Source organism: Apis cerana, linkage group LG4 (assembly GCF_029169275.1).
Source record: "Apis cerana isolate GH-2021 linkage group LG4, AcerK_1.0, whole genome shotgun sequence".
In the NCBI taxonomy this organism is placed as follows: domain Eukaryota; kingdom Metazoa; phylum Arthropoda; class Insecta; order Hymenoptera; family Apidae; genus Apis; species Apis cerana.
In genome coordinates, this window is record NC_083855.1 from 6,743,830 (window position 1) to 6,771,584 (window position 27,755).

Sequence of the window (27,755 nt, forward strand, 5' to 3'; positions counted from 1 at the left end):
AAACAAAAAATTACAACAAAACAATACCAAACAACGATGGGCATATTTTGTATCTTACATTTTTCTATAAGTTTTTCTTTTTATCGTCGCTATTTACAATTTTATATGTATTTTGTATTAACAAAGCTTCACGGAAAAATGTAAAGAATATTCTTAAATAAGTTGCGACAAAATTAATATAATTCTGGAATTTAATAATTATTGCTCACATCTCCTGTAATTTTAATAAGGGGCCCGCTATAAAGTTATAGTTTAGGGAAAAATAATTTTAAAAATAAATATATTATCATTGATGCCTTGCCTAGGTAGTTAATGTCAAATTATAGATTAAATATTTGTTGTCAATTGTAGAATGATGTAGAAAATAGGAACAGCGATTATAATGGAAATTGTTATCACGCTAGGCAAACATACACATGCATATATATATGTATATTATGCATACACGTGAATACGTATGTATTATTAGTTGCATAACAAGTCAGTGTAATAATGTAGTTTAAAGACACAAATAAGTTTATGTCTTTAAAAAAATCAACATACGTGCATAATGCCCGTATTATGTTATTGCTGCTAAATAACAATTTCAAAATCAATATAAATTTAGCAGCTTTTGTCATTAACATTATTATTTAATACCGTTTCGAAATAAAAAGAATTTTTAATAAAATTGAAATTTTTTTGACCTTATTATGAATAATTTGTTATTATAAATATTTCAGAGTAAAATATGTAATAAATAAAAAAATATTAATACAATATGCGTTTAGGTATATAAAATTAAAAAATAATACCAGTAATTGTAAAGTTTTTTATATTTTTTCAAGAAGATTTTGTCAATAATAATATTACAATCACAATTTTACAAATAATGTAATCACTTTATTATTATATATCACAATTTCTACTATGTATAATGCTGAAAGCTGTTTTTGTTTAAAAGAGAACTGCAGAGATGCCACAAGAATATAATGTTAAAGGTGATTATAATTTTAGATTTTTTATATATAAATTTTAAAAATTATATTATTAATGAGATAACCACCATTTCATAGCATTTCTTTGCAGTAAAAGTAGCTATCAGCCTTTAATTCGATAAATAATATTTTAATGTTTTATTGGTATTAATAAGAAAATATTTTATTTTCCTTATAATAATCATGTTTTTTACTATATAGTTAATAGACGTTGCATTAGATTGCTTTTTTCGTGATGTTTATAACAAGTTATAATGCACACAGAACATAAAATGTAAATTCTCATGTGATAATTAAAACGAATGATTTTTCTAATATACTTTAATATGTTGTAAATAAATAACGTGTCAATATAATACACGTTGCATTTTTTTTTAGAATAATGTTAATGAATAAATAATAAATTGATTTATCTCAATTTTATTTTATATGTTCAAAAATTATTAAATAATTTGAGCTTTTTGTAAAAATAAACAGATATTATTTGATCATATTATTTGATCAGAAATTTAAATTACATAATGTATTCCTATTAAATTCTTAAAATATATCATTGAAAAAATTTATTATCACAAGCTAGAAAATAAATTCTATAATGCAAATACATACATTGATTGTAAAAGCTTGTAAATAATATTTATCGTTATTATAACTTAAAATTCATAATATTTTATAGTTCAATAACAATAATTATTGATTATCGAAAGATTCTAGAGCAAAACAAATTGCAAATAAAAAAAAGTAGATATTTTAAAAATAGCAACATATTTCGGTAAAATATATACCGATATAAAAAAGACGATAATGTAAATAATTATTTAATTTTATTTTCTATACCTATAAGTGACTTTAGAAAACATTCTCTTGCAAAGAATTTTCGAAAATATATTCTTTGTGTGTATATAATTTAACATATAATATGCTACAGTAAAGGAATACATCGTGGTGACTAATGCCGCTTCCTATAAAATGCAGACTTGATATTTTATTTTCTATCGTGCATTGTTTGTATTTACTTCGATTTTTCCCAATATTTGATTATAGGTTTCAATCTGCAGTAATTTGAATTCCTTCTTGAGAATCTCGAAGTACAATTTCTGCTGGTAAAATATTTTTCATTTCATTTTTACGAGGAACTGGTTCATCCTTTTGCACGGGAGGTGCACCATGGTGTTTTTTTTTATGACACATCATAGTTGATCTCGATACAAATGTTTTACCGCATGCATCACATTCATATGGTCGTTCTCCAGTATGTAATCTTTTGTGAATGGCCATAGGAGTAAATTGTGTAAATGTTTTACCACATACATCACATCTGTAAGGCCGTTCTCCGGTATGCAATCTTCTGTGACATCTTAATGCTGCTCTTCTGGCAAATACTTTTCCACACATATCGCATTTAAAGCTTTTTTCTCCTGTGTGCATTGTCGAATGAATTTTGAGATCAACTCTTGTTAAAAATCCTTTACCACAAACTTCACATAAATATGGTTTTTCACCAGTGTGAATACGTAAATGCGTGTTAAGATAACTTTTACTAACGAACATTTTATTGCATACCACACATGGATATTGGCGATTATCCATACCTGAATGAATTTTTTGATGACTTTTACAAAGTCCTTTAGTTATAAAACCTCTACCACAAATTTCGCAAACATATGGTTTAACACCAAGATGTCTGTTTTGATGATCCAATAAAGATTGTTTTGTTTTAAAATGCTGTCCACAAGTATTACATGGAAAAGGTTTTAAATCTGAATGTACTCTTTGGTGAAGAACCAGATAACTTTTAGACTGAAAACCTTTACCACATGTAGAACAATTATAATCAAATTGACCTGTATGTGTGGCCGTATGTTGTGCAAGTCCAATTTTACTACGAAATGCTTTTTCACAAGTTACACATTGAAAAGGCTTTTCACCAGTATGTTTCCGCATATGTTCTTGTAATTTATAATTTGTTCTGTATTGTTTTCCACAGTGAGCACAAACTTTTGGAGTCCATTTTTGTCTCACAGTTGCTTGTTTCTTTTCTTCTATATTTACGTCATTTTGAGAAGATGCTAATTCCGATTCTATAACTTCTTTTTCTTTGTTGATTGTTTTATTTTTATGTACATCGCATCTTTCTTTATGTACATTTAAGGCATCTACACTTGTAAAATATAAACCACATGGACAGCAACAAAAGTATTGTTCAAAATGTGCTATCATGTTATTTGAACCTAATGTTGCTTCATTACAAAATGGACATACATACCAGTGTGAACCTGTTTCATCAATTGTAGGATTATTTAATGTTGTTTCTAATAATGCATGCTTAGTTCTTTTTGTATATTCTACTAAAATTTCTGAATTTCCAGTTGTTACTTGACTTGTTGATGCCATATTATTTGTTTGTGTAGTCGTATGTCTAGGAGTTTCACTTTCAACTATACGTGTTTCTTCTATATCACTACTGGTTTCTGGTTGAGCAGAAGTAAAATTTTCATGTGGTACCTACAAGTTGAAGTTACTCATTGAAGAAAATATTAGCTATTATTTCTTTTTTACTTTTTAATTCAACAACTTACATTAGTTTCAAGTACATTTGTAGGATCTTCTGCAGTTAATCTATCCTGCAACCTATGATATTCTTGTTTTATTGGTACTGATTCATATTTTACACTGTCACAATAATGTACAATTGGTTCTCGACTCTGATCTTCAGGATTTATTGAAGTAACATAATTTATTCCTAACTGACTTAAATGACCACTCACAGTTAAATTTCCAACTACAGTCATATCACCTTCCAAATGCATCGCTATTTGATGATTAGATACCTGTAATAAGAAGATATATTTAAGTAGCAATTATTATTACATATTTAGAAATTATTTAGAATAAAAACATTATTATAATATAGTACAATTTATTTCAGCAAGCATATTAGGTTTATTTGTTCATTTACTTCTCGTATATGTTCATCCACCATTCTAGCAGTATCTCCATCTAAACAGTCGATACCAGTAACCTCAATATCAGTATCCTGTTGACCCATTTCTTCTTGTGTAACAACTTGTTCACTAGCTGCCAAATCTATTTCATCTATAACTTGCATAGTATGTATAGTAGGTTCTCCTGTTTCTTGAGGAGTTACATGATTTTGTACATTTTCAATATTGTTTTGTATTCTACTAATATTTCTTTGAATCCTACTCATTTCTTCTACTTCTTCTAAATCCTGTTTTGATATATGAACAACTTCGTTTTTGGCAATTTCTTTTAACATTTCCATAAACATTCCTTCAGTATGTAAACATTTTTCACGAAAATCAAATAACTGATCTAATTTATAAGCACATTCTTCACATACTACTTTTGGTAATTGATCAGTCATAGACACCTAAAAATAATCAATCAATTAATAAAATTAATATTTTTTTTCAAAGAATATATTAAGTGGCATCACAATCTTCAGATTTTAAAAGTAATTGTACATGCTTAAAATTAATGCAGAACATGATCCTTGTTATAAAAACATCGTGAAACCTTGCACCAATTTTCTTCCTCTATTTATAGTTAAATTAGGAAGAGGGGGTGAAGACAGAGCACTGAAGATTGCAGTGAAATTGGACCTCTACTGTTTGTGCATGATTTTACCTGCACTGGCAAACACGCGGCTATTTTCTTGTCAATGTTGCGCATTTGATCACCGGCTTCGAAGATTGGTAATCCCATTAGAATACCTGTTTTAGTCGCACATAAACGACATAAATAATCAAATTCCTCGACGACGGCCATATCAACAGAACGAAGAGTATCGTCTTGTTGCCAGATTAAACGAATGACCCGAAGAACCGATTAGAACGATTTTACTTTGAAATCCAACGACAAAGATTTTTTACGTGATTTAAAAAACTTATGTCACGCATTACGACATTTCTTAATTTGCCACCTGCAGATCTTCAATTTAAAATTTTTCTACTTTTTAAAAATGCATTATCCAGGGATATTTGTCAAGTGAGTCTGCGTCCACACCATCGAGGAGTCTTTTACAATCAGTCGTGGCATCCGTAGCGGGGGAATTAACTTGTAGTGCTCTCTTTTCATCTAAAAAGAATCTGTTTTGTAGATGGCGCAAAATATTCTTTTGATCGATTTATCGAAGATCGAAAGATATTTACTTACACTTATTTTTAAACAATTCATTTTTATTATATAAAGTTTATTTAAATTTATGTGATTTTATAATAATTAAAATATAAGAACAAAAAATCAAAATCAAACATATATGATTTAACTTTATAAAAATCTTATATTATAAAATTTATTATATAAATTTTAAAATTTATAAAAGTATAAAAATATAGAACATATATAAAATATATAAAATATACGCGAGAAAAAAGAAATATATACGTATATATAAATAAAAGAATGTATGTAGAATTTGATATGATATATAATAATGTACGGACAAGATACAAAAGAATACAATTTTTAGCTTGTGTCCCTGGTAATATCTATATCTTTTTATATTAAAGATTATAATATTAAAAATTAAGGCATATTTTAATTTTTGTAAAAAAAAATAATAAAAATGTATTGGATTGATATTATTTGTGATCAGATGCCAAGATCAAATATAGACAAAGAAAGCAAACAATAGAAAGAAGATAAAAATAGATTAAAAATTAAGAAATTAGCGCCATCTTCAGAGTGCCGCAAATGAAACGTAAATAAGAAGAGAAAATATTAGAAGAAAATAGAGATAGAATAAGAATTGACTTTTAATGCCATCTCTTGAATATTAAAAATATCTCTACGGTAGGGTAAAATAAAGAATTGAGAATGGGTTCCATCTTTGGAAAATGCTTTTAGAAATATATTTTTGTTGCTGTATATATATATATATATATATATATATAATTTGCTTGTAACCGAAATACATATGCTAAAAATTATATCTATTGAAATATAGTTTTGTTTATTTCACGTGTACACGTGTTTTTAGATATATATAAAATAGGAATCTCTAATTTTTATATAAGTATGTTACAAATTCATAAAAATAATTTGCTTTAATTGCTAATAAAAATGGCGACAAATCAATCAGGAATTCAACAAAAACGAAAATTAATGATAGAGCAAAATAATTCAGATGAAGAAATTAACAGTAAGTATTTGTAATAAAATTTTATATAAATTAATTATTATTGACTTTAAATTTATTTTATAAAAATAAAATGTCAAAATTTATTATTTATATGCTTGAATTTTAAGGTTAGCTAATCTTTCTTTTATTATATCAATCTATGTGACAGATAATATATATTTTATTATTATAAATAAAAATGTTATTATTTTGACATTCATAGATGTTTAAAATTATACAAATATAATTATATCAAATATTGATTTTATTATCAAATATTATTTATAACCTAAAAATCGTAAAATATATTATAATTATCTTTTTTAATTGCAGAAAGAATTAAGATTACTAAAATAAATTCAGAACCTCCACGATTATGTCCTTATTTAGATACAATAAATCGCCAGTTTTTAGACTTTGATTTTGAAAAATTATGTTCAGTATCATTGTCAAGAATTAATGTATATGCTTGTCTTGTATGTGGAAAATATTTTCAAGGTAGAGGTACTAATACTCATGCATATACACATAGTGTGGCTGAAAGCCATCACGTTTTTCTAAATCTTCATACATTAAAATTTTATTGTTTACCTGATAACTATGAAATTATTGGTAAGAAAATATTATTACAACATATTATTATATATTTATTTATTTTAAAATCAATATTATTTCATAATAATTATCAGATTCATCATTGGATGACATAAAATATGTTTTAAATCCAACATTTGATAAAGCACAAATTGCACAATTAGATAAAAGTGATAAATTATCAAGAGCCATTGATGGTTCATTATATTCCCCTGGTATTGTAGGAATGAATAATATTAAAGCAAATGATTACTGTAATGTGATTCTACAAGTGAGTTATTTTTAAATATTTTTAAGTTCATATTAAATACATAGATTTATAATAATTTCAATAATTTTAGGCACTTTCTCATGTTACACCTTTAAGAGACTTTTTTTTAAGAGAATCTAATTATTCTCATGTAAAAAGGCCACCTGGAGATTCTTCTTATCTTTTAGTTCAACGATTTGGAGAATTAATGAGAAAGTTATGGAATCCACGCAATTTTAAAGCTCATGTTAGTCCACATGAGATGTTGCAAGCTGTTGTTTTATGGAGTAAAAAAAGATTTCAATTTACTGAACAAGGTAAAAAATAGATCATATTAGTTATACTACAAAATAAATTATAAAAATATTATTGTTTTTCATTATTAATTATTGAAAATAAAATTTTTAGGCGATCCAATTGATTTTCTTTCATGGTTTTTAAATGCTCTTCATTTAGCGTTAAATGGCACAAAAAAACGTGATTCTAGTATAGTATATAAAACATTTTTGGGTCATATGAGAATATACACACGAAAGATACCACCATTAGAATTAGAAGAAAGTCAAAGAAGTGAATTGCTTCATACTGTAGAATATGGTGAAACAGTAACAGAAAGTCCATTTTTATATTTAACATGTGATCTTCCACCACCACCTCTTTTTAAAGATCAATTTACTGAAAATATAATTCCCCAAGTAAGTAGATTATAAACTTTGATTATCACAAATATTAGAAAATACGTTTTTTTTTAATAGGTTAATTTGTACACATTGTTAAATAAATTTAATGCTATAACAGAAAAAGAATATAAAACTTATAAAGAAAATTTTATGAAAAGATTTGAGATAACAGAACTCCCTCCTTATCTTATACTTTATATAAAAGTAAGTATAATATTGTGTTGCAGATTATTTAATTTTGTTTAATAAAAAATTATTAGAATAATTGTGAATAATTATATTTATAATTTGTTACATAGAGGTTTACAAAAAATACATTCTTTGTAGAAAAAAATCCTACCATAGTTAATTTTCCAGTTAAGTAAGTAATAGAAAATTACAATATTATTTTATTAATATGTATGAATAATAAAATTCAATATTAATTTAAAATTTAAAAATATATTTTCTTTATTTCTTTATTCTTTTAAAGAAATGTAGATTTTGGAGATATTTTAACATCTGAAGTGAAACAAAAACATCCATATACAACATATGATTTAGTTGCAAATATAGTTCATGATGGTGAACCTGGTCAGGGAACATATAGAGTCCATATTTTACATAGAGCAACTGGTCAATGGTATGAGTTACAAGATTTACATGTAACTCAGATTTTGCCTCAAATGATAACTTTAACTGAAGCATATATACAAGTGTGTATTCAATAAAATATTTTCAAAAATATTTTTAAATAAAAATTTATAAATCTTTTTTTTCAGATTTATGAATTAAAAAAAGATATATATACAGAAAATGGTGACAATAAAAATAAGAAGACGATATGATAAATGTAATTTTTTAAATAAAATATTGCAATTTTTCACTTTTCCTAATTTCATATTTCTTATTCCTAGTTCATTAAAAAAAATTTAACTTTCAAAACTTTATAACTTTCAATATATTTAAATTAAAAAATTCTTTACGCAATTCATAATATAATTTACATATATGTACTTAAAAAGTATGCATACATAAAACCATAATTTGTTAAAGAATATTATATTTTGAAATTTAAGTTATTCTTTACGAAATAATAATAATTTTATTAACGCAATTATCGTAAATTTGTTTTAAATTAAAAAAAAAATCGTAAAAAATAACTCTATTTATCGAGATTGATTCTGCGATCCTACGATCGCGTCGAAAATTGCCGAACTTTACCGAGAAGATCGGAAGTACAAACTGGAAGTAGAAGTCATGACATTGGTGGGGAGAATTATGGTTGGTGGGGATTGGAGTGTCGCGCCGAAGCCGAAGCGAACCGGAGTAGAGTCACAGCCGGCCACGCGAGACGGTCATGAGCGAACGTTTTTCACGGTTCGCGGTTTTTCTATCTTTTTTCCGTCGTGCTTTATTTTTCAGAATATATCGAGACAACGTGTTTTGTATATTGTTCGGAAACGCGCTAGTGATATTGACGTTTCTCTATACCTAGTCATAATTCATTTTCGCGAGTGTTTTTGCTTGTGTGTACATTGTGTTGCTCAGTGTGTTCTCAGCACGTGGATTATTGCTGGTAGGAGCAACTCTTCCTTATATTGTAAGTACACGTTTTATACAAAAACTTTCTGAAAAAGTTCATCGAGCGTCCTCATACATGCAGCATTGGTTTACGAGTTATGCGAGTTTATAAATATTCGCGATATACAATCATTGGTAGGCGCGATGCGTATTTAAGAATATTTGAAAACAAATAGTAATTGCGATAACGGTTTTATTTTATCCGATTGGCACCTGACGGAGAATCTCTATCTTCTCGAAAGTATTCCCGCGTAAAACTTTTCAGTATTCAATAGTCTTAATATTATGTATTATTAAATAAATAAAACTTCAATAGTTCGAGGTAAAAATACGAAATCTACATATTGATGTTAATTTGCTTGGTTACAGTTTGGTATGATTCACGGTAATTTCGATTTGTGTCGGCATTTTGCCAATATGCGCTATTTTCTTGTAACCGTTCCGAATACCTGTTTCATACGAATCTCAAAAAAACTGTTTGATTGCGTGGCCTCTGTGGCAGAAAGGCGAGTTTGAATGTTGCTCAGTTAAAAAGAGGGGAGTACGTTGACTCTTGAAGAAGCTGCGAGTTTCGGATTCCTAGCATCTCGCTTGGTAATCGTTGCATCGTGTAAACCAGTTTCCGCGTGTGAGGATCCTCAATGACATATCGAAAATGCGACAATCGATTATGTATTGCAATCGCCATTTTTTAAATATTGCGTTTCGATATGTTATAAATAGAACCATTAGATAAATTTATTGTTAGTATAAAATATTACACGTCATTTATTGTTTTTAATCATATTAATTGTTTTTTAAATATTACAATGTGAAGTATATGTTTAATTTGATTTTATTATTAATGTTAATTATTTAATTATTTTAATTTTTAAAATCACAATAAAGAATTGTAGGCGTAAAATAAACATGGCGACCATTAAAATACAGATACATACAAGTATATATTAATACATATAATGTGATAAATATATATATTTTTTTCGAAAATATTTTACATTTAACAGATGTTACGACAATAAATATTAATGTTAAATATTATAAAAGTTAGAGTTTTTTACGATGGTTATAATTAAATTTTATTTTAAATACAACATATATAATATTATTTTTGATATTTGTTAAATTAGAATATTATTTTTCTTTTATAATATTTACATTAATCGTCACATCTATTATATCTATTATATTTTATTATATCTATCTATTATATTATTTATTATTCATGTTGTTGGTTATTCATAAAGATGAGATATATTTTGAAAAAACAACAAAATAGGAGATAGAAACCACGATAATTACAAATTCACGATATTTGTAAATTAAAGATAAGATTTTTCGAATTACAAAGAATGTCAACGATATGAAATGTTATGAAATGTTTTAAACGTGTGTAGTATTCTAAGCAGAAATGCATGTCGTACGATGCATTGTTTCGTTTTTTTTTTTTTTTTAAGATCCTTTATAGTTTCTCACGTTTTGTTATGTCTAATATTTCAACATTCCCGTATATGTTAGATTAGTAAACACTATTAAAAAATATACATATATATATTTATGAAAAAGAGTAAGAAAATTCGTTTTTTTTCGCGTTTCATTTTTTAAAATTATTCGTGATCCGTTTATGGACGTAAAAACGTGTCAAGGATGGAGATCATGGTTATATTCATCTACGAGAAACATCCTTGAGGCACTTAAATATCGATTGAGGATAGAGGAGTGCGTTGTCAAACACTTCCTGTTGAACAATTTGAATATGCGTAACCATAACACACCTATTTTATTATTTTTACGAATTATTTTATTCATTTTGAATAGCAATATTTGAAGAATTTTTTTTTTAAATAATGATATTAATATCATTTTTCATTTCAGTATATTTAAGAAGATTTCTATTTTTTAATAATAAATTTAATTTTTAATGAAAATTAATATCTAATTCGTGATTAACAATCGAGATAGCATTTGAGACAAACAGATTCTCTTTTTTTAGTTTTTCATAATTGATTGGAGGAATATCTTCTATTTCTAAATAATTCAAAAGAGAACGACTGTATTTCTGAAAGTGATAGAAGATATTGAATATTTAATCTAGCATGTCTTTGTCAATATGATTCTTGAGCTTATTAGAATACTGACTGAGATCACTGTTGAACGTTCAATTGCCTCGAGGGATATTTTTTCTTATGTAAGTTAGACAAAATTGCTTAACATGTTTCTATCTATAAAAGTCGAATCTATACATAATTTATTCATTGTCAAGAAATAAGAGAATTCATCGCATATTTTATTCAGTAATAATATTTCCCTCTCGAAAACAAACTTTTATTTCTAAATCTTTTTATTCGTCATTTTCAAATTAGTTTTTTATGGATAATTATCTGAAATACTCGTATTACGCGAAAAAATGGTTTGCGTAATATAAATGATATCGAAGAAAACGGAAAGATTACAAAAAATTCAGTATTAAAATGCCATTTTCTAACCAACATAAAGTAACATAAAATATCTATCATTTACACGTGCCGGATTAATCTCGGCATAAAAAAAAAAAGAATCTCACAACATCGCTATGATTTGAAAGGGTCGAAAGAAAAGTGGAAAGGAAACGATCGATCGAAGAAAATTCGCGTGACGTTGACACGGGAGAGGTGCAATTAAAGAAAAAGAAAGTTCGTAGCCGGATTAAACGAGGGATCTCTTCTTTTCTTCCATTCATCGCCGATTCCATAGTCGGAGGAGGAGCACGATTGTTTTCCCTCGGTGCAGGAAGTCCCTCGAACTGTGAAAAATAAATCCACAACGGAGAAAGTCACGGGTTTTGTCGTTGTCCCTCGTCTCGTGATGTTCCGATTCTCTCTTGCCCACGTTGGATACGTTGGTATAGTGTGTCACAAAGAGGTTGTTCGCTCTTTAGGTTCAGGTAGACAGAAGAAAGAGAAGAGACTAGCTCGAGGAGCAGCAGGTGCCCAGCTGTTACGTGGTGTAACACCTATGCACATCTGCCTGTGGGCGAACGATTAAGGCTACGGTAGAGTTTGTCGTTTGGCGAATTGGGTTACATTGGTCACGTTCCCGTGGAGATTATGAGATTTTCTCCGAGGCAAACCGCAGAGAACCCGCCGTATCTTTGAAACAGTTAGAAGTCGATGGTCCGATTAGAATTCCACCGTGCACTATCGCTCGTCTGACCGTGACTCGAACGGTGTTGCCTTTTGTTCTCGATTTTGCGTTTATAGATGTTAAATTTCCCGATAAATAGAGAAAAGTTTTTAAGGGATTTTTATAGGAGAATTTATAAGAATTTTAATAGAAATTTTTAATTCGAACAAATTTTCGTTTTATCAACGTATAGTATATTAAGAGAAAATGAGAAAGAGTTAATAGGAATTTCGACAATTTAGCAAAAAGATATAATATTATTTGTCAATTAGTCAATTTTTAAACAGATTCGCGCGTTTTTCTGTACAATTGGTCTTTTTGTGATATATTCATGGAAATGTTGAAATGTCTTCATCGGTAGCCTCTATATTAGGCCGTGTAGCGCGTTCAACGTCACCAAGACTCGTTCTGCCAGCTTTGAATCTTTGGATGTAATGATAGACGTACTCTCTAATTCTAGAGAGTGATGACTGAATATTTCCTCGATTATCTCTCGGCATTTTCTTTTTATGAAAAAGGAATTACATCAGTTTTGATTTACTCCTTCCTTAATTGCGAATTGAACGTGTGCAAAAATTGCCGAGAAATTATTTCATTAAGCCTCCTTAAGAAATTCACGTCACTTAACGTATCATGAAATAAATTGAAGTTTCAGTTGGATTAAAACGAACCTTCGTCAACATTTAAAGATAAAAATTCTTGAATTCTTCGTGAAGAATTCTTGTAAGATCAAAGAAAAAAAATCAAAGTTAAATTCCACGAATTGCAAATTTTTCACATCACACTTTCGTAGAACTTTCTTTTTCAAAAAAAAACGAAAGGAAATGAATTTCAATAATATTAATAAAGAAATAAGATCAATTAGAAATCGAAACGATCAACTCCATTTTTTTTACAAATTTTTCTTGAATTATCGAAGTGCTCAATTTTCCAGAAAGAAAACGATTTGATCTAAGATAATTTTCAATTGATGAAAGTTTGTAATTTGAACGATGGAATGATAACAGAAATCCTAGAAGAGGAGGAAAGAAATCGTACCGAGATCTTTGAAGTGTCGTAAATAGATTTCAAAAAAATTTCTGTCGAAGAAAAAGAAGAAGAAGAATATCCCGACGAATTCGTTTTTCCCGATTCGAATTTTAATTTTTTATTTTTATCGACACACTTCACTTCGTGGTCTAAAATTATCTACAAACTGGGACAAACAAGCGTGAACCTTTCGCAAATTTTGAAATCTAGGACGAACGTTTAAAAGGAAAACTTCTTTCTTTAATGGCTTGCGTGGTTTTTGCATAAGAGAGAAACTAATAGGTATGTGCTCAGGTAATAGCAATGTTAAATGAGCCCAAACGCTTCCAATCCATGAACAGTGGTAATTAACGTGACGATTGAAGGTTGTTTGCGAAATTAAACAAATTTATTCTTCCTCCTTACTTATGTTTAAGTATCGACTTGAAATAATCGTAGAGAATGATTCTTAATCAAGATAAATCCCTGAAAATGGATAACAAGATTTAACAATATCTAATTTAGATCAAGAAACTAGGATTGCATCGTGTATGTTATACACTCGTAGATTGCTTGTTTGCATAATCTTTTAGTCCATGTTAGGATTCTAATAGGTTGTAACAGGTACTAATGGTTTCAGAGGCAAAGTTTAACATGTTGCAATTACAACATTATGCTTACGCGTTTTAAGGAAAACTGTTGAATTGAGTGGAATCGAAATAATTTGTATTCGGGAAAAACCCTCTGATAATAGAAAAGCTATTAGAAAATTCGAGAATCGATTTAAATATTTTTTTTATGTTGGATAGCAACGGCGAGATATGTACATATATTGCAGTGATTCATTCGATTCGAATGATTAACCTCATTAGGCCAATGGCGTAATGATAGCTAACGATGTATTGTAGCTGCACCTTCTTTCTTCTTTATCCAACAAGTTCAAAGAATCACTTTTTCTCAGAAAAATAACTAAAATAATCGTTCGTTTTAATATGATTCTTCGAAAATAAGTTGTCAAAATAAAAAGAAATATATATATATATTATTGACTAATTAATTATTTTGTATCTCTGTAAGATACTATAAAATATATTTGAAGCAGAAGAATAATATTTAAAAAAAAAGATTTAGCGAAATATTCACGATTTTATACTCACTTATGAAGAATGAAGAGGATATGCAAATAGAAGAAGATCGAAGTTTGAAGATGTAAGAAGTATCTACACGAAAATAAATATCTTCTGTCTGAAAACGATTCTTTTTAGCGAAGAATCAGGAGAAAGGGGAGGGGAGGGAAGGGATTACGTCGCCGTTAATTCCAAGCAAATGGTGGTCTAAGATGCCGAGAAAAAAGACACTCGGAAGGCACAAGAGAGAGGACAACGAAATGATGCGAATAAATGGGACAGGTGGAGAGAAACGGGCGGAGTTGTGAAAAGAGTTCGTTGTGCGCGCGACGACGTGACGCGCTTACACTTTCGGCGACGGTCTTCTTTACGCGATGATTAGAAGCGGAAGGACACCGTCGTGACTCCGTGCAGATTGAATACAATGGTCACGGTGTACCCTCATTTACGTAATGCACTACGAGAAAGAGACAATGCCGTCTGGCGCTTCTCTCGTTTATGATTCGTTGCCCGGGAGACACGAAAAGAAAAATTACAGGGTGGTTCGTTGCCCGTGTCGTTACCGCTTTTCGAACGTGAAATCTCGAGAGTTTCTGTATTTCCCCCGTTCGCTGCTTCCTCTCCCTCTCTCTTATTTCCACGTGGTAACGCGTATATTTGCTTTTCAAGGGCCGAGAAAGAGAGAGAGGAAGGGGAGAGATTTAAGTGCATCCTCGAGGAACGACGTGTGGGTGCAACGACGACGCACCGATGACTCGATTTCTCTGGAGACTGTTTTTTTCCCGTTTTTATCGTTTCATCTTTTTTTCCTTTCCACGCGTTGCAACGATTTCGAAATCTAGTCTAGGCGGAGTTGTAATTAATTAAAGTGTTGAACAATGGGGACCATGATGCTTCTTTTGCGCTTCTTTTGTTCTAATAGCTCCTGCGATTTCTTTATCTTTTCTTTCTTTTAACGAAGAGGTAGTTGCGACGTTGTTTGGCACGATGTTCTTTTTATTATATCGAGATCAAGGAACTTAGGAATTAATTTCGTAGGATTTTTTTCGTTATTTTATTATTTTATGATGTTTGGAGAATTTTTTTTGGTTTCAATACAACCCTTTTTAGTGGAATCTTAATTTTTTTTTATTTTTATATGATGCTGAATTAATTTTGATATTTTATATATATAATTATTTAATCGCATTAACATTTTATGTTCGATCAAATTTTTAAAAAATTTCCAGTTAATCTGAAAATAACATTACATTGAACATTTCTATTCGATGATAATAACGAATTCTCGTCCTAAAATGTTGCCTGAGACTGTCAGACGTCTGACTGGTGCACGTGCATCGATTTTCTCTAAGATTGCTTTGCACCTGTACGATCGATAAATGACACTACATCCACGTGAGGTTACGAGGAAGTGCTTCCTCGAAGAAGAAAGGCGGAAGATTGCGTTCTTCTTTTCGTGACAGAAAACGCTCTGAATGAGAAATCGCGGAGTGGAAAAGTCTGAGTGGCAAGGAATAAGAGACTCTTGTATTATACATGTACATATGTAGTCCATCTATCGAAGATGTTCCCTTTGGAACAGAAATTTCACCAAGATTCCAGGAACCAAATTTCCTATTTTTGATATAGTTATTCCCAAGATTCCAGTAAAATTTTCGACGTTACAGTATTTTGATATCGCGAGAAAATAATTTTCCTTTAATTTCGAGAACATTTCAAGAAAATTCATTTGGATAAACACTTTGCCATTATTATTTTTCAACTGTTGTATCAAAATGGATTGAATGAAACGTGGTTGGTTTCGTTGGAAATACGAAACTCATAGTCTCGAATGAAACCGTGGAGTGTTGATACTACGTCGTTTCCAGAAGGTACGCACAATAGTTGGCTGAACAATTTTTAATTTCGCTGAAACGGGAGAAAATTTGCCAACTTGGCTTTCTTTTTCCATGAAAACATCTAATTGTATTTTCTTTCGTCTTTTCGAGACGCCGCTCATCTTTCCCTCTTGTCTTTTTGTTACAAACAGTAGATAAATGTATGTATGTACAATGAGTAATCTCCCATTGCGAATATAAATCTTTGTTACGAGTTTATGCGACGTCGAGTCGGTTAGTATTTCTAAATTTTCTCCATAAATACATATATCATGCCGCATAAATCGTGGAGAAGGCACGCTAGCAGGTGTAACGATTTGTGAGGATTTTGTTGTAAAACATTCAGAAAAAACTGTATGACATTTATATAAATAATAATATAATTGAAAAAATTAAAAATCATTATTTAATTCTTTCATCGATTCCAAATTTAATTAGAATACGACAATATGATTATTCAATAGTTTATACAGGACAGAATTTAATTTTATTGATTGATCTCCTTTTAAAATTTTCGAATTACGTATTGATACACGTATATCGTCTGGGAATGGAAAAACGAAGTTATTCGAAGAAACAGTTGAATGGAAAGAAAGGAAAGGCGGTGGATCGATTGGCTGTCGACGTGCACCAGCCCTTCAGGTCGCCCTCGTGAATCCTCGATATAAAGGTTTCTATGTTGTAATGTATGCAAGCGTACAGATGCAAGCAGAAGGAAATACGTGTATGGGTGGTTCGTCATATGGGTTACCTCGAAGTAAGATCGCGGCTAGAAGGACGGGCTAACGGAAATGGAATATATATTTTTTTTTCTTTTCCTTTTCCCTTCCTCTAGTCCCGTTTCAGTAATTTCTCGCGGAAAACGGGTAACTTGAAGTGTATCACTCGGATAATTGGCGTCTTAATAGTCTTCTAACCTTTGGGACCCATGCTCTTTTGTCGTATAACAAAGATTGCGATCGGGTCCCACTTTCTATTCTTTCGTTCTTTCTTACCTTGTTTCCTGTAGTATTTCTTATATAATTATTCAAATCCTGCTGTGCTAATCGATACCAATTGTAAATTCCTTTTTATTCGTAATTTGTAGAAAATAAGGGAGAAAGAAAGGAAAGAAAAAGGAAATGTTTGAAATCTTGGAGTAAAATGATCTTTATTTATTGAAATTGATATCACGGTCACGTTAGCTGCTGTTCACGCGATTTGTATCTATCAAAAGCAATATTCACGCCTCGTGTACACCGCAGTATATTAAATAATAATCTGACTATAATGATCATTCTTATAATGAGATACACGATATATATATATCAATGGAAACTTGATGGTATCAATTTTCCTGTGAATGAATTATACATAACGAAGCTATTGTGACTTATCACGATAATTGTTTTGTTGTTCGACTTCCCTTCCATCGTTAGGACTGAGATAATTCATCGACAAATATAATTCAGAATTAAGAAATTAAAGAATATCAGAAGGATATCAAAAAAAAAAATGAAATCAAATGTTTCGTCCTTCATTTCTAAAATAATTAACGCTCCTAAAAAAAGAAAAAAGAGTGGAAACAAATTTCCTATCCCAAGAATATTCTTCCAAAAGATTCTATTTCTAATATTAACTTCTTCGTGCATGCACGTAGCGGTACGTGTTTTCTGCTCGTAAATCACCTTCTTTCTGGCCCACTTTACAACTTTTCCAGTTCAAACCCCCAAAACTGGACCAGTCCATTTCTCTGAGTCATCACGTTCGAGCAAGTCACGAGAGACAAACCGGCGATGACAAATCGGCGTATATGCTGAATACACGCGGATTATTGTGACCCACAGCCTACGGTTTTCCGTTAGACGTTATTATCCGCACCACCTGTCTTAACGTGTGCTCTTCCCCTTCTTCCGTTATCTCTATCCTTGTAATCTAGACGCTCGCCGTCTCTCTCCCACCACTTCCACCCGTATCTGGATGTCCTCGTTCTTCCTTCTCTCTCCTGCTCTACCCGCGTCCAGGCAGGCAACGCCGCTTCCTCGCGATTCCTCCTCTCTTTCTTTCTCTCTCGTTCTATCGAGCTTACCATATTCGCTTGCGTTGTTACACCTGCGACTTTAAAGGCTCGTAGAACTGTTTTATTTAAATTGGACGTTGACTGTCGCTGTCAGGTGGTTACCTGACCAAAATCGGGAACGATGTTTGCGCTCCTTGATGAGTTTCCACCACGTTTCGCCGGTTAGATACGTCACGCCTAGGCTCCTAGGGATGGGAAAGGTGTATCTGGGTCTAGGTAGATTGTGGAAACGGATTGGATATCCGTGAAGTAAGTACTCTTCTTGGGCGATTTTCCTCTGGATTTTCTTACGTTATCGCTTTTTTTTTATCGATTGACTTGAGGATGGAAAGTGAAATGTGGATAATTTTAAATGTATATTATTTATTGAGATCTTCAGAAGATAGAATTTGGTATTCTTATATGTTGTTGTTGCATGATTGAATTAATATTGTTGGTAATATTTATAAAAAGGTTTGCGACTTGTAAATTGGAGTATTATTCAAGTAGAGCACTCTAATTTATTGCTGTTGAATACTAATTAGAGGAGCTCGTGTGTGAAGAATGAGCCACATACTTGGTGTAAAATAGAAGCGCTATATATAATTTAAAGAATTTTAGAACTTTTCTTTTATTTATTTATATGTGATCAGTATTGTTCATCGTCATTGCTTTCTTCGTCAAACAAGTGAAAATATTTTTAAATTCAATGATTTTCACGAAGAGTTCTATGTTATTCAATTAGGTTACGATAGGAATAATTATTTTTACGATCAATCGACGCGATTGGAAAGTGTCTGTATTTTTAAGGAGAGATTTTAGAAATTCGACCTTCGAATTTTTCCACCCACCTCTCAAGCTTCGTTATGAAAACGGAACGAGTCCTACGCGCGCTACGTGTCACAATCTTATTCGCATAAATCACCCGTTAAAAATGCACTTTAATCACGAGACCGCGTGTGATACGTGTAATAAATATACAAGTATTCGTGTGCACGTAAGCAGAATCGTTGGAGAGAGATTTTAACGTGCATTTGAACGCAAATCGTTTCGAGATTATTTAAAAAAAAAAAAGAAAAACAATTTCATCCTTCGATATCATTTATATCTCTAAATTTTAAAAATGAATCCACATTAATCGATTAATTAATCTGGATTTCCATTTAATGATTTTAAATGTTACTTTTTTTACATCATATTCATTCAAAAGTGATTTGACTTTGAAAGATTTATTTAAACTCGAATAAATGTACACTCTTCACGAGCCACAAATCGACACCATCCGATCAATCTTTCCTTCCACTCGCAAAAAGTTCTAACCACATTTAATATAATCCCTCGTAGGAGTCACAAATCCACCAAGACGTTGTTTACGCCCGTCAATGGAACCGTGTTAAATCTTTTCGAAAGTAGTAGAACGTCGTGTGCCACCGAGCACAATGGCGAGGTGAGATTGCACAACCCTAGGGCCCTACTGTCGTTGACCAGTCTCTGGAACTGGGGCCAGTTGGTAAACGCGAAACGATGCCTCGAATATAAATTTTCAACTTATTCTCCCAATTCGAAACCTTTCAAGCCTCATCCGCGTTAATCAAATTCGATCTCGAGCGACTTAACTTCAGAAATTACTTAAAATGTACGTCGAACAAGGTTCTTCTTCTTTTTTTATCCTTGGACGCTTCTATAAATACTACGTAATTATCATTCAATGTCGCACGATTGTTACTTGATCCAATTATCGCGAATCAAAATTACGATTTTCGAAGGATCGAGTAATCGGGCGAAACAATTTATTGAATTTATTTAGTTGAATTGTTTGGATTAAATCGTATGATTAAGTGATACGATTCGAAAGTTTGGAGAAAAAAGCGTTAAGAATTAAGAGGTTGTTAAAATTGCCATTGATTAATCTGAACGATGATTTTATCGACGATAAAATGTGGAAATGGAAATTTGTTCGAAAACCAGTTCAACCATCGCATGGTATCGGTTCGTGGATCACCTTCGAGGGATCGTTACTTCCGGCCAATTGTACCGCTCGATCGCTTCCGGTCTCACGCTTCGCATAACTTCTCGTTCGTAGCCTCGCGTCATCTCCTTCTGTTTCTTCTGTCGCGTTCTCGGCGATTCACCTCGCGCAGATTGCACGGAATTTCTCCGGCCTTTAACCGCCGGTAATTCTGACTCGAAATGCCCTGTGGAATTTCTGTGGGGATCCTCGAACGTTGTCGCAGGAACGCCAGTGGGTGAAGAGAGAGAGAGAGAGAACTCGATTGTATTTTCACCGTCACTGGATTAATTCGATGTTCTGTTGGCTGGAAAATTAGTCGGAGGACATTGTTTTAAATAGTTGAAAGAGTTCATCGAGGGCACCAGCCATTGAAATGATCTGCACCCTTTGAAATAGATAAGGTAAAAAGGGAATTAAGGAATGAGAAGTTCTGAGGCTATCGTGCTTCATTCCGGAAAATGCGAATAGGTATTCGTCACTTTCTTTTTCTGAAGATATTATTTCATTTCATATATGGAATTTTTCTCTTTTTTAATATTGAAATATATTATTACATTAATTCAAAGCCAACTTAAACCAGCTGACCAGTTTCTTAACATTTCCTGAACATCGAATCACTTCGGTTTCACTTTCATTGATAAGAACGATGACGCTCGACGATAAATGATAAATGCTAACAAGATTCGGGTAAATACGAAAGCAAATGAAGTAACAATGGAACAACGATACGAAGAAACACGTATGTAGAATTTTCCAATTTAAATTCTCCTCCTCTAGCCTCCGTTAAAATCTCGAATCGTATCGTATAACGCGTGAAATTTTCTCGTTTATTCGATTTCCATCCAATTTTATGGCCGACGAGGGAAAAAATTTCCCACCCAGATCAAAGAAATTCAATCGGGACTTTCATTATGTCGGCGCCCGATTAAATGCCGATTCCATATCCTCGAATTAAGCTGGCGAATGAAAATTTCGGATGATTTATATCGATTTATATCCCACGATAGAAAAAAAAAGAAAGAAAGAAAGAAATTGAAGAGGAAAAACGGCGAAAAACTCGGTAATCCGACTCGACCAGACGGATGTGGTAACGCGTTCACGCATTAAGGGCGTGTTGCATCAATTTTCGTGTAATTTCATGGCAATTTCCTGATCCCTTGCTAAATCTTGTCACGGTGGGGATGGAACGCTCGAGGGTGGGTTGCATCTTCGAATTTATCCACCCTTGCCATCGACGCGTGGATTCTCGTTCAGAAAAGAAAAGAAGGAAAAAACCGTATCGATTCCTGTTAGGAGATGAAAAATGGCTTTGAATCTTCCCGCGATTGGATTCTTATTGTGGTAAAAAAAAAAAAAAAGGAACGCGGCAGATTTTTTCCATCGACGCGTCGACGATTTTGACTCGGAGGAAGGGGATTCGTTGAGCGAATTGTAAATAAAAATGAGAGTTTGCAATTTTTTTTTTTCGTGCGCGGTTCATTTAATCCTCGTTATCGCGGGGCTGGAAAATCGTAGGCGCAATCACGGACCAAAGTCTTAATTATGCACCTGTAATCCCGTCGACACCTTTGAAAAAAAAGGGGGGGTGAAAGCTTAATTACGGGACTGTGCAACGTGCCATATCTGTATCCGCGTACACGTTTGCTTTCCACGTGTATTTGCTCGCCGTTCTTGTGAAAGAAACCCCCCTTTCAAATTTATGAATTTATGGTGGATTCGGTGTTTTATAATCTTTACAGTTTTTTAAAGATATATTGTACACAATGAAAAAAGAAAAATAACAAATTACATAATTATACGCTTTTTGTGCTCTACAATTTACAGATACAAGTTTTACTATCTGAGTTTTAATATTTAATTACCGCACAGGTAAAATCCTGTATTTTGGAGGGAAATATTATAACGACGTAGCGTGAAAAATTCTTTTCGATTGTACATTCATTTAATTTTTATATTTTTCATCTTACCGAACGTTTTTTTAATAAAATATATATTTATAACATTTTCCACTCTATTCCCGCGTTTGAAACACAAATTTTAAACGCAAAACTTATCAAATTTTGTTATCCCGTGTTTGTCATAAATATTAAAAATTGCATCAGCTGTTACATCACTCGAGATACCTTATCGTTCCTACCTTATATTTTATTCATATATAATAATACGTTTCAACATTCTCATTATCGATGGTAAATTTTCAGATTAAGCTTTATAAATTACTTCGCTACCTCGTTATCACACCGTGGTATAAAAAAATATCACGCGATAATTCTTTCGGTTGAAGAAAAAAAAAAAAAGGCGCGTGCAAGTGATACATTCTTTTGAACCCCGACGGTTCATCGAGCACGTAGTGAAACGCAACGTGTTTTCGAGGGATGTGCCCCTGCGCCACGAGGAACCGGAAGTGGTCGGCTAAATATGCGCGGCCACGTATCACCGCGGTTCATTGTCATTGTTGGAACAACGACCGTAGAAGTGGCTCGTTGGAGTGACATTAAATCCCTGCAGCTCGTGAATGACATTTAATAGAAACGAGATCGAGTTTATTGCAAATACCCTCGAATTTCTTTTTCTTCTCCTTCTCTTTTCTAATCTTTGGATGGAATCGAGGTGTTGGATGGAAATTAAAATTTACAACTTTGGGACGTAATAGCTTTGAATCTGATTGGAAAGTTTTCCAACACTCTCGCGTGCACTCTAAAGGGGGGGGAAAAAAAGGAAAATTTAGATAAGGTATTAGATTCCATGTCTTGATGTTTTCAATGAAATTTCATCCTTTTTCTTACCGCTTCATATTTCCTTTGTTGTAAATTATTCCATTTTTTCCCATTTCTTTCGAGCATTTATAATAAATTTAGGAATATAGGTTTGATATTTTTTAATATGATCCAATCTTGATCAAGCAGAATCGAACTTCTTGCAATTTTGTAAAATTTGCAAGTTGCAAAAGTTTGAAAATTTCTTCAATTCAATTTTCCACTCCATTTTTTTCGATATATAAAAGGAACTTCAAAATTCCAAAGGAAAGACTTTGTTCTTAAAAGTGATCTTAGACAAACTATCGTACAATTTTTCTTTACGAAGTTACAGTAGTTCAAATCATAATTATACTATTTCGATATCCTTGAACTCGAATTTGAAATTTTCAAAAATATATAAAATTCAATTCCTTCTTATAAAATATTCCAGAATAAATATAAATACTATTGGAAACTAAATTACCATCCATCTTTATAAATCGTATTTCACTAGTGAAACTTACACACAATCGACTTGGATTCGAGGTGTATGTACATTGAAATCGATCTAATCCCATTCATCGAGCGTCGAAGGATCGATCGTGAGCAAGGATCGGATGGACCCTCGAGCGTAATCATCGCTACCACACTCGATGGAGGGGCCAAATGTCATCGCTGATGAAATTCTTCAAAGGCCACACGCTCGAATACAGGTGCAGCGCGAAAAATCGAATCCGTCTCCCATGTTTAAAATTTCGTTGCCTCCTATTCGCTTCGTTGACCCGTGCAAACGGACCATTTTTAATCACTTTGTTTGTTAACGGATTTTTCGATGGAAACTTTGATCCTCTCTCAACTTGATCGACTCGTCGCTATCGGTAATTACAATTATCGAATCGCGATTAATTAATTAATTGGAATTCTTTGGAGAGCTCGTGTCGTTAAAATTGGATACTCTTCCAACGGTAATTTAGGTAAAATTGAGACAAAAAAATTGATCCTGGTCTAATTAATCTGTTCTATAGCGTTATAATAAATTGATATGGTGTTAAGAAAAATTAATAAATACGATAAAATTATATTTTTCTATACTTAAATTTGAGAGGAGATATTTCAGGATATTTTTTATTTTTGTATATTGTATTTATCGAGGTAAGAGGTTGATGAGAATTTATTATAAGGGTAGGACATTTATCCTCTGTTTTTCATTAGGTTGGCAAGAAAGTTGACGTCCTAAAATACAGTTTATCGGGTTCGTGTTTCCGAAATTGCAAGAGACACGATCTCATAAATTTTTGGCGACACTTTTATCGCACCTTTCACTTTGTTTTTTCTCATATTCTAACGTGTTCATAAAGATACTCTCTTTATTGTTACATACGTAGTCATTGATCATTAGTAGAAGATCAATAAACAAGTATATTAAAAATATTCCAGTTCTCAAGCAAAAATGGAAATAAAAAACGAAGTTAGGATTTAATTAAAATTTATTTCAGCGCGAAAATAAAATAATTACAACGAGGATATCTTCGAGATATTACATAAATGATAAAATCATTATATAATATATTAGAAATAATATAAAGATGATTTATTTCATATTACTCGACGAATTTCGTTTATGTTCAACAGTATACTCCTTAATGCTTTTCGAACGTTAATAATTGCATAATTATTATTATCTCACACCTCGTTCTCTTCGATCGCGATATTTCTTGTCCATTCCGATCTCTGCGCGCATCGCTGAACACTATGAATCTTTCATACTTCTATTTAATTCAACTTTCTACTCGACTAATCAATAATAATTAAAATACAATTTATTTTCTTCTCATATCTGTCTCACTAAATTTTCAATCCACACTTTTCATCTGAAATCCTCTTTATTATTCTCTCCCTCAATCGCCACGTTTCGCTTCGACTCTTCGAAAAAACCGAAAATTCAAAGATCAAAAGACCAAAGCAAGATCCAACTCAGACATCATTTAGAGATAAACTAAAAAAGAAAGAAAAAAAATCGAAGAAGAAGAAAAGATAAAGGAAAAGATAAATACAAGTTCCTTCCTCGAAAAGTTCTCGAGACGTGTACACGTACGTAGCCACCTCTTCCTTTAATTACTTCCGGGCTGGAAGAGTCATTATTTTCACCGAAGACATTGGCGCGCGTAGCCGGCCGACGAAAACGTCTCGACGTCCCCTCCCTCTTATCGCCTCCCCGTGTAAAACCACCCCCACACGTCTAGCCGAGACGCAAAGCGAGACAATTAACTTTCCTACCAGGTGGCAGGTGCGCGAGCCTGGAATTCGATCGTAGGAGCAGGTGAAGTCGCTCGCGTGCTACCGTTCAAACGACCTCGCGTGCTCCTATTGAAAGCGTTATCGATTCGAGTCAGGGGAGGTTCACTGACCATTGGCTCGGCCACCACTCGAAGGGGGAGGGGAGGGCCCGAACTCGCTCCTAACAGCAGACCCCCGTACTTCGTTATTAATGCAACATTCTCAATAAGTTTAGCTCCTTCCTCGTCTCGACACTTTTTTTTCAAATTTTGATCCTTTTCGAGGATCGATCGAAGAGGAGGAGTTTGAAGAGGGGTTTTAAGACGAATTCGTGTACATAGATGAGTCGAACATTTTCCTTTTCTTCTGTTTTAATATCGATATCGGTTAAAGTGACGAGTAAATACGAAGTAGAAAGTAGATCCATTGCATATTTTCTCGATTGCACAATTACGGATGAATATCGTGACGAACTTAAATCTAATTCTTCGTCGAAGAAAGTAGGCTATCGTAACTCTCGTTGCAAAGTAAGTCGATTCACGAGGCTTGAATTGGAAATTCAGAATTGATTTTCCTGGTATTTTTCATCATGGTAAATTGGTTTAGATGTAACATTTTACGTGGATGTTTGAAGAACGACGGGATCGGAGGTATTTGGTAAAGTAAATTGATCGAATTGTTCGGCAAGTTTACCGAACGGTTAACGTAACATTGTTGGATTTCTTTCATTACGTAATATCGATTGCTTTTTTCTTTTTATCGTGTTACGATCAGTAGAATCGAGATTTCTTTTTAAAATGAAACTTATCGAACTGACGACTTTGAAAAGGAATCGTTACTCGTCTTTCTCGATTCTTCTGATATCGATTGATTTATTTTAGACGCCCATAGAAGATAGAGTTGAAAATTTTGATAAAGTAGTACTTATTTAAAGTTGAATAATGGAAGTAGAACTGGAAGTCGGTTGGATTGTTTGTGATTGTTTAATTCGTCGATTTTTTTAAATATAATGTTCAATTTATCATCGAATACACTTTTTCCAAATATGTTTTAATTAATCACTTTCATGTCGTAGTCTTATTGTGTATTCTCAACTGTTTTTAATAACGAGTAAATATCAGGGGGAGGATTTTAATTAAAAATATTTCAACAATCAATTTTAATTAATTGAATTCCATCTCTTGATTTGATATTCTCGTTTTAATTACGATCGATTTTTCTAATTCCATTAAAATTAAAGATGGAGGCGAATTTTAAATTAATCTCGAATTAATCGAATTTTCTATAACAACGATTTATTTTTTACTGTTTCTGAAACTTTTACATCCTTCTACAAATTTTTCCTATCAATTATTATTATTTATTATTACTTAAAGACGAGTCGCAAAGAAGGAATGTGTTTCAAAAAGAAATAAATTCCACGCAAATTTTTTTACGATTTATCCAATTGGATATTAATATGTACAAGCGAATGGACGAAGTTACGAAAAAATACAGGAAGTTTCATTACACGTTGTTACTTCCTGAAGAATAGAACAGTAGACAATCAGATAAAGAGAAAGTAATGTCATCGATCGTTGTCCAGAATTTAAATTATCCTGTTGGCTAGACATGGTTGCCTATCGAAAATATGAAACCTCTTCGAAAAGGTTGATGGTGAAAAAGTGACAAAGTATGCATTTTTAATTAATCACGTCGCAAGAGGACGTCGGAACATGAACACTGTCCATCTCTGAATAATTTTGATTTGATTCTTCCTGAATATTCCAAATAACACGAATTATTGCATAATGATAATTCGTCTTATTTAGTTTATTTTATCTTTCTGTAATATCTTGTCTTGGAAATAATTTGTTGAAACATTGGAAAATTGAATCAAGTAAAATTTAAATATCTTATTTTATGAGTCGTAATAAACTAAAAATTGTAACAATTATTATAAAAGAAATAATTAAATTCCATCCATTTCTATTAATTCTAAGTGACTTGTACATGACATTTCTACAACTAATTTTAATTTGCATAAGTATTTACAATTTAAATATTGCGAATAGCGTCTAATTTCTTTTTTTTTTTTACAGATAAAATTTATATCACATTAGAATTACGTAACAGAATAGAATGTATATGTAAACCGGAAGTTTCATTAACACGGTTACCTTGATAGATACAGAAACAGGATCGAGTGAATAGGATTTAAATTCTATCTATCTGTTTCTGTGACAAATGATTAATCGATGCGAGGGATGAGTGATGATTTCGAGCGCAGAAACGAAAAGACGATGGACGGTAAAATACGGTGGAACG

The 27,755-nt window shown here is 31.8% G+C and overlaps 3 protein-coding genes across 15 annotated transcripts in view; 2 read left to right on the plus strand and 1 right to left on the minus strand.

Moving 5' to 3' along the window:
- Positions 1–797: 797 nt before the first annotated feature.
- On the minus strand, positions 798–5,355 carry LOC107995676 (zinc finger protein 260). Of its 3 annotated transcripts, none has more exons than XM_017053327.3 (4): positions 4,629–5,355; positions 3,937–4,371; positions 3,557–3,808; positions 798–3,482 (listed from the first exon to the last, which is right to left on the minus strand). In XM_017053327.3, the coding sequence occupies exons 1-4, from the start codon at positions 4,767–4,769 to the stop codon at positions 2,025–2,027; spliced, it is 2,286 nt and encodes a 761-aa protein (XP_016908816.1). In that variant the 5' UTR covers positions 4,770–5,355; the 3' UTR covers positions 798–2,024. The 3 variants fall into 3 exon arrangements, with proteins under 3 accessions (XP_016908816.1, XP_016908817.1, XP_016908818.1); XM_017053328.3 differs by having other exon boundaries at positions 4,466–5,067; XM_017053329.3 differs by lacking the exon at positions 4,629–5,355 and adding an exon at positions 4,470–4,603.
- Positions 5,356–5,884: 529 nt separating this feature from the next.
- On the plus strand, positions 5,885–8,517 carry LOC107995615 (ubiquitin carboxyl-terminal hydrolase 39). The gene is made up of 9 exons (XM_028665670.2): positions 5,885–6,144; positions 6,457–6,735; positions 6,813–6,988; positions 7,059–7,284; positions 7,376–7,662; positions 7,723–7,851; positions 7,947–8,008; positions 8,120–8,342; positions 8,409–8,517. The coding sequence occupies exons 1-9, from the start codon at positions 6,066–6,068 to the stop codon at positions 8,472–8,474; spliced, it is 1,527 nt and encodes a 508-aa protein (XP_028521471.1). The 5' UTR covers positions 5,885–6,065; the 3' UTR covers positions 8,475–8,517.
- A 425-nt stretch (positions 8,518–8,942) lies between these two features.
- The window catches only part of LOC107995623 (rap guanine nucleotide exchange factor 2), a 190,168-nt gene continuing 171,355 nt past the window's right edge, over positions 8,943–27,755 (plus strand). For all 11 annotated transcript variants that reach the window (XM_062073898.1, XM_062073902.1, XM_062073914.1 and 8 more), the window contains exon 1: positions 8,943–9,229. The gene's annotated coding sequence lies outside the window, so the exon portion shown is untranslated. The remainder of the gene's footprint in view (positions 9,230–27,755) is intronic.

Coding starts and splice junctions, on each gene's coding strand:
- LOC107995615 (XM_028665670.2), top strand. CDS start 6,066: ATGGCGACAAATCAATCAGGAATTCAACAAAAACGAAAATTAATGATA. Junction 6,989..7,058: donor ACTGTAATGTGATTCTACAA/GTGAGTTATTTT, acceptor CAATAATTTTAG/GCACTTTCTCATGTTACACC. Junction 7,285..7,375: donor ATTTCAATTTACTGAACAAG/GTAAAAAATAGA, acceptor TAAAATTTTTAG/GCGATCCAATTGATTTTCTT.
- LOC107995676 (XM_017053327.3), bottom strand. CDS start 4,769: ATGGCCGTCGTCGAGGAATTTGATTATTTATGTCGTTTATGTGCGACT. Junction 3,809..3,936: donor TGGATGAACATATACGAGAA/GTAAATGAACAA, acceptor TTCTTATTACAG/GTATCTAATCATCAAATAGC. Junction 3,483..3,556: donor CAAATGTACTTGAAACTAAT/GTAAGTTGTTGA, acceptor TTCAACTTGTAG/GTACCACATGAAAATTTTAC.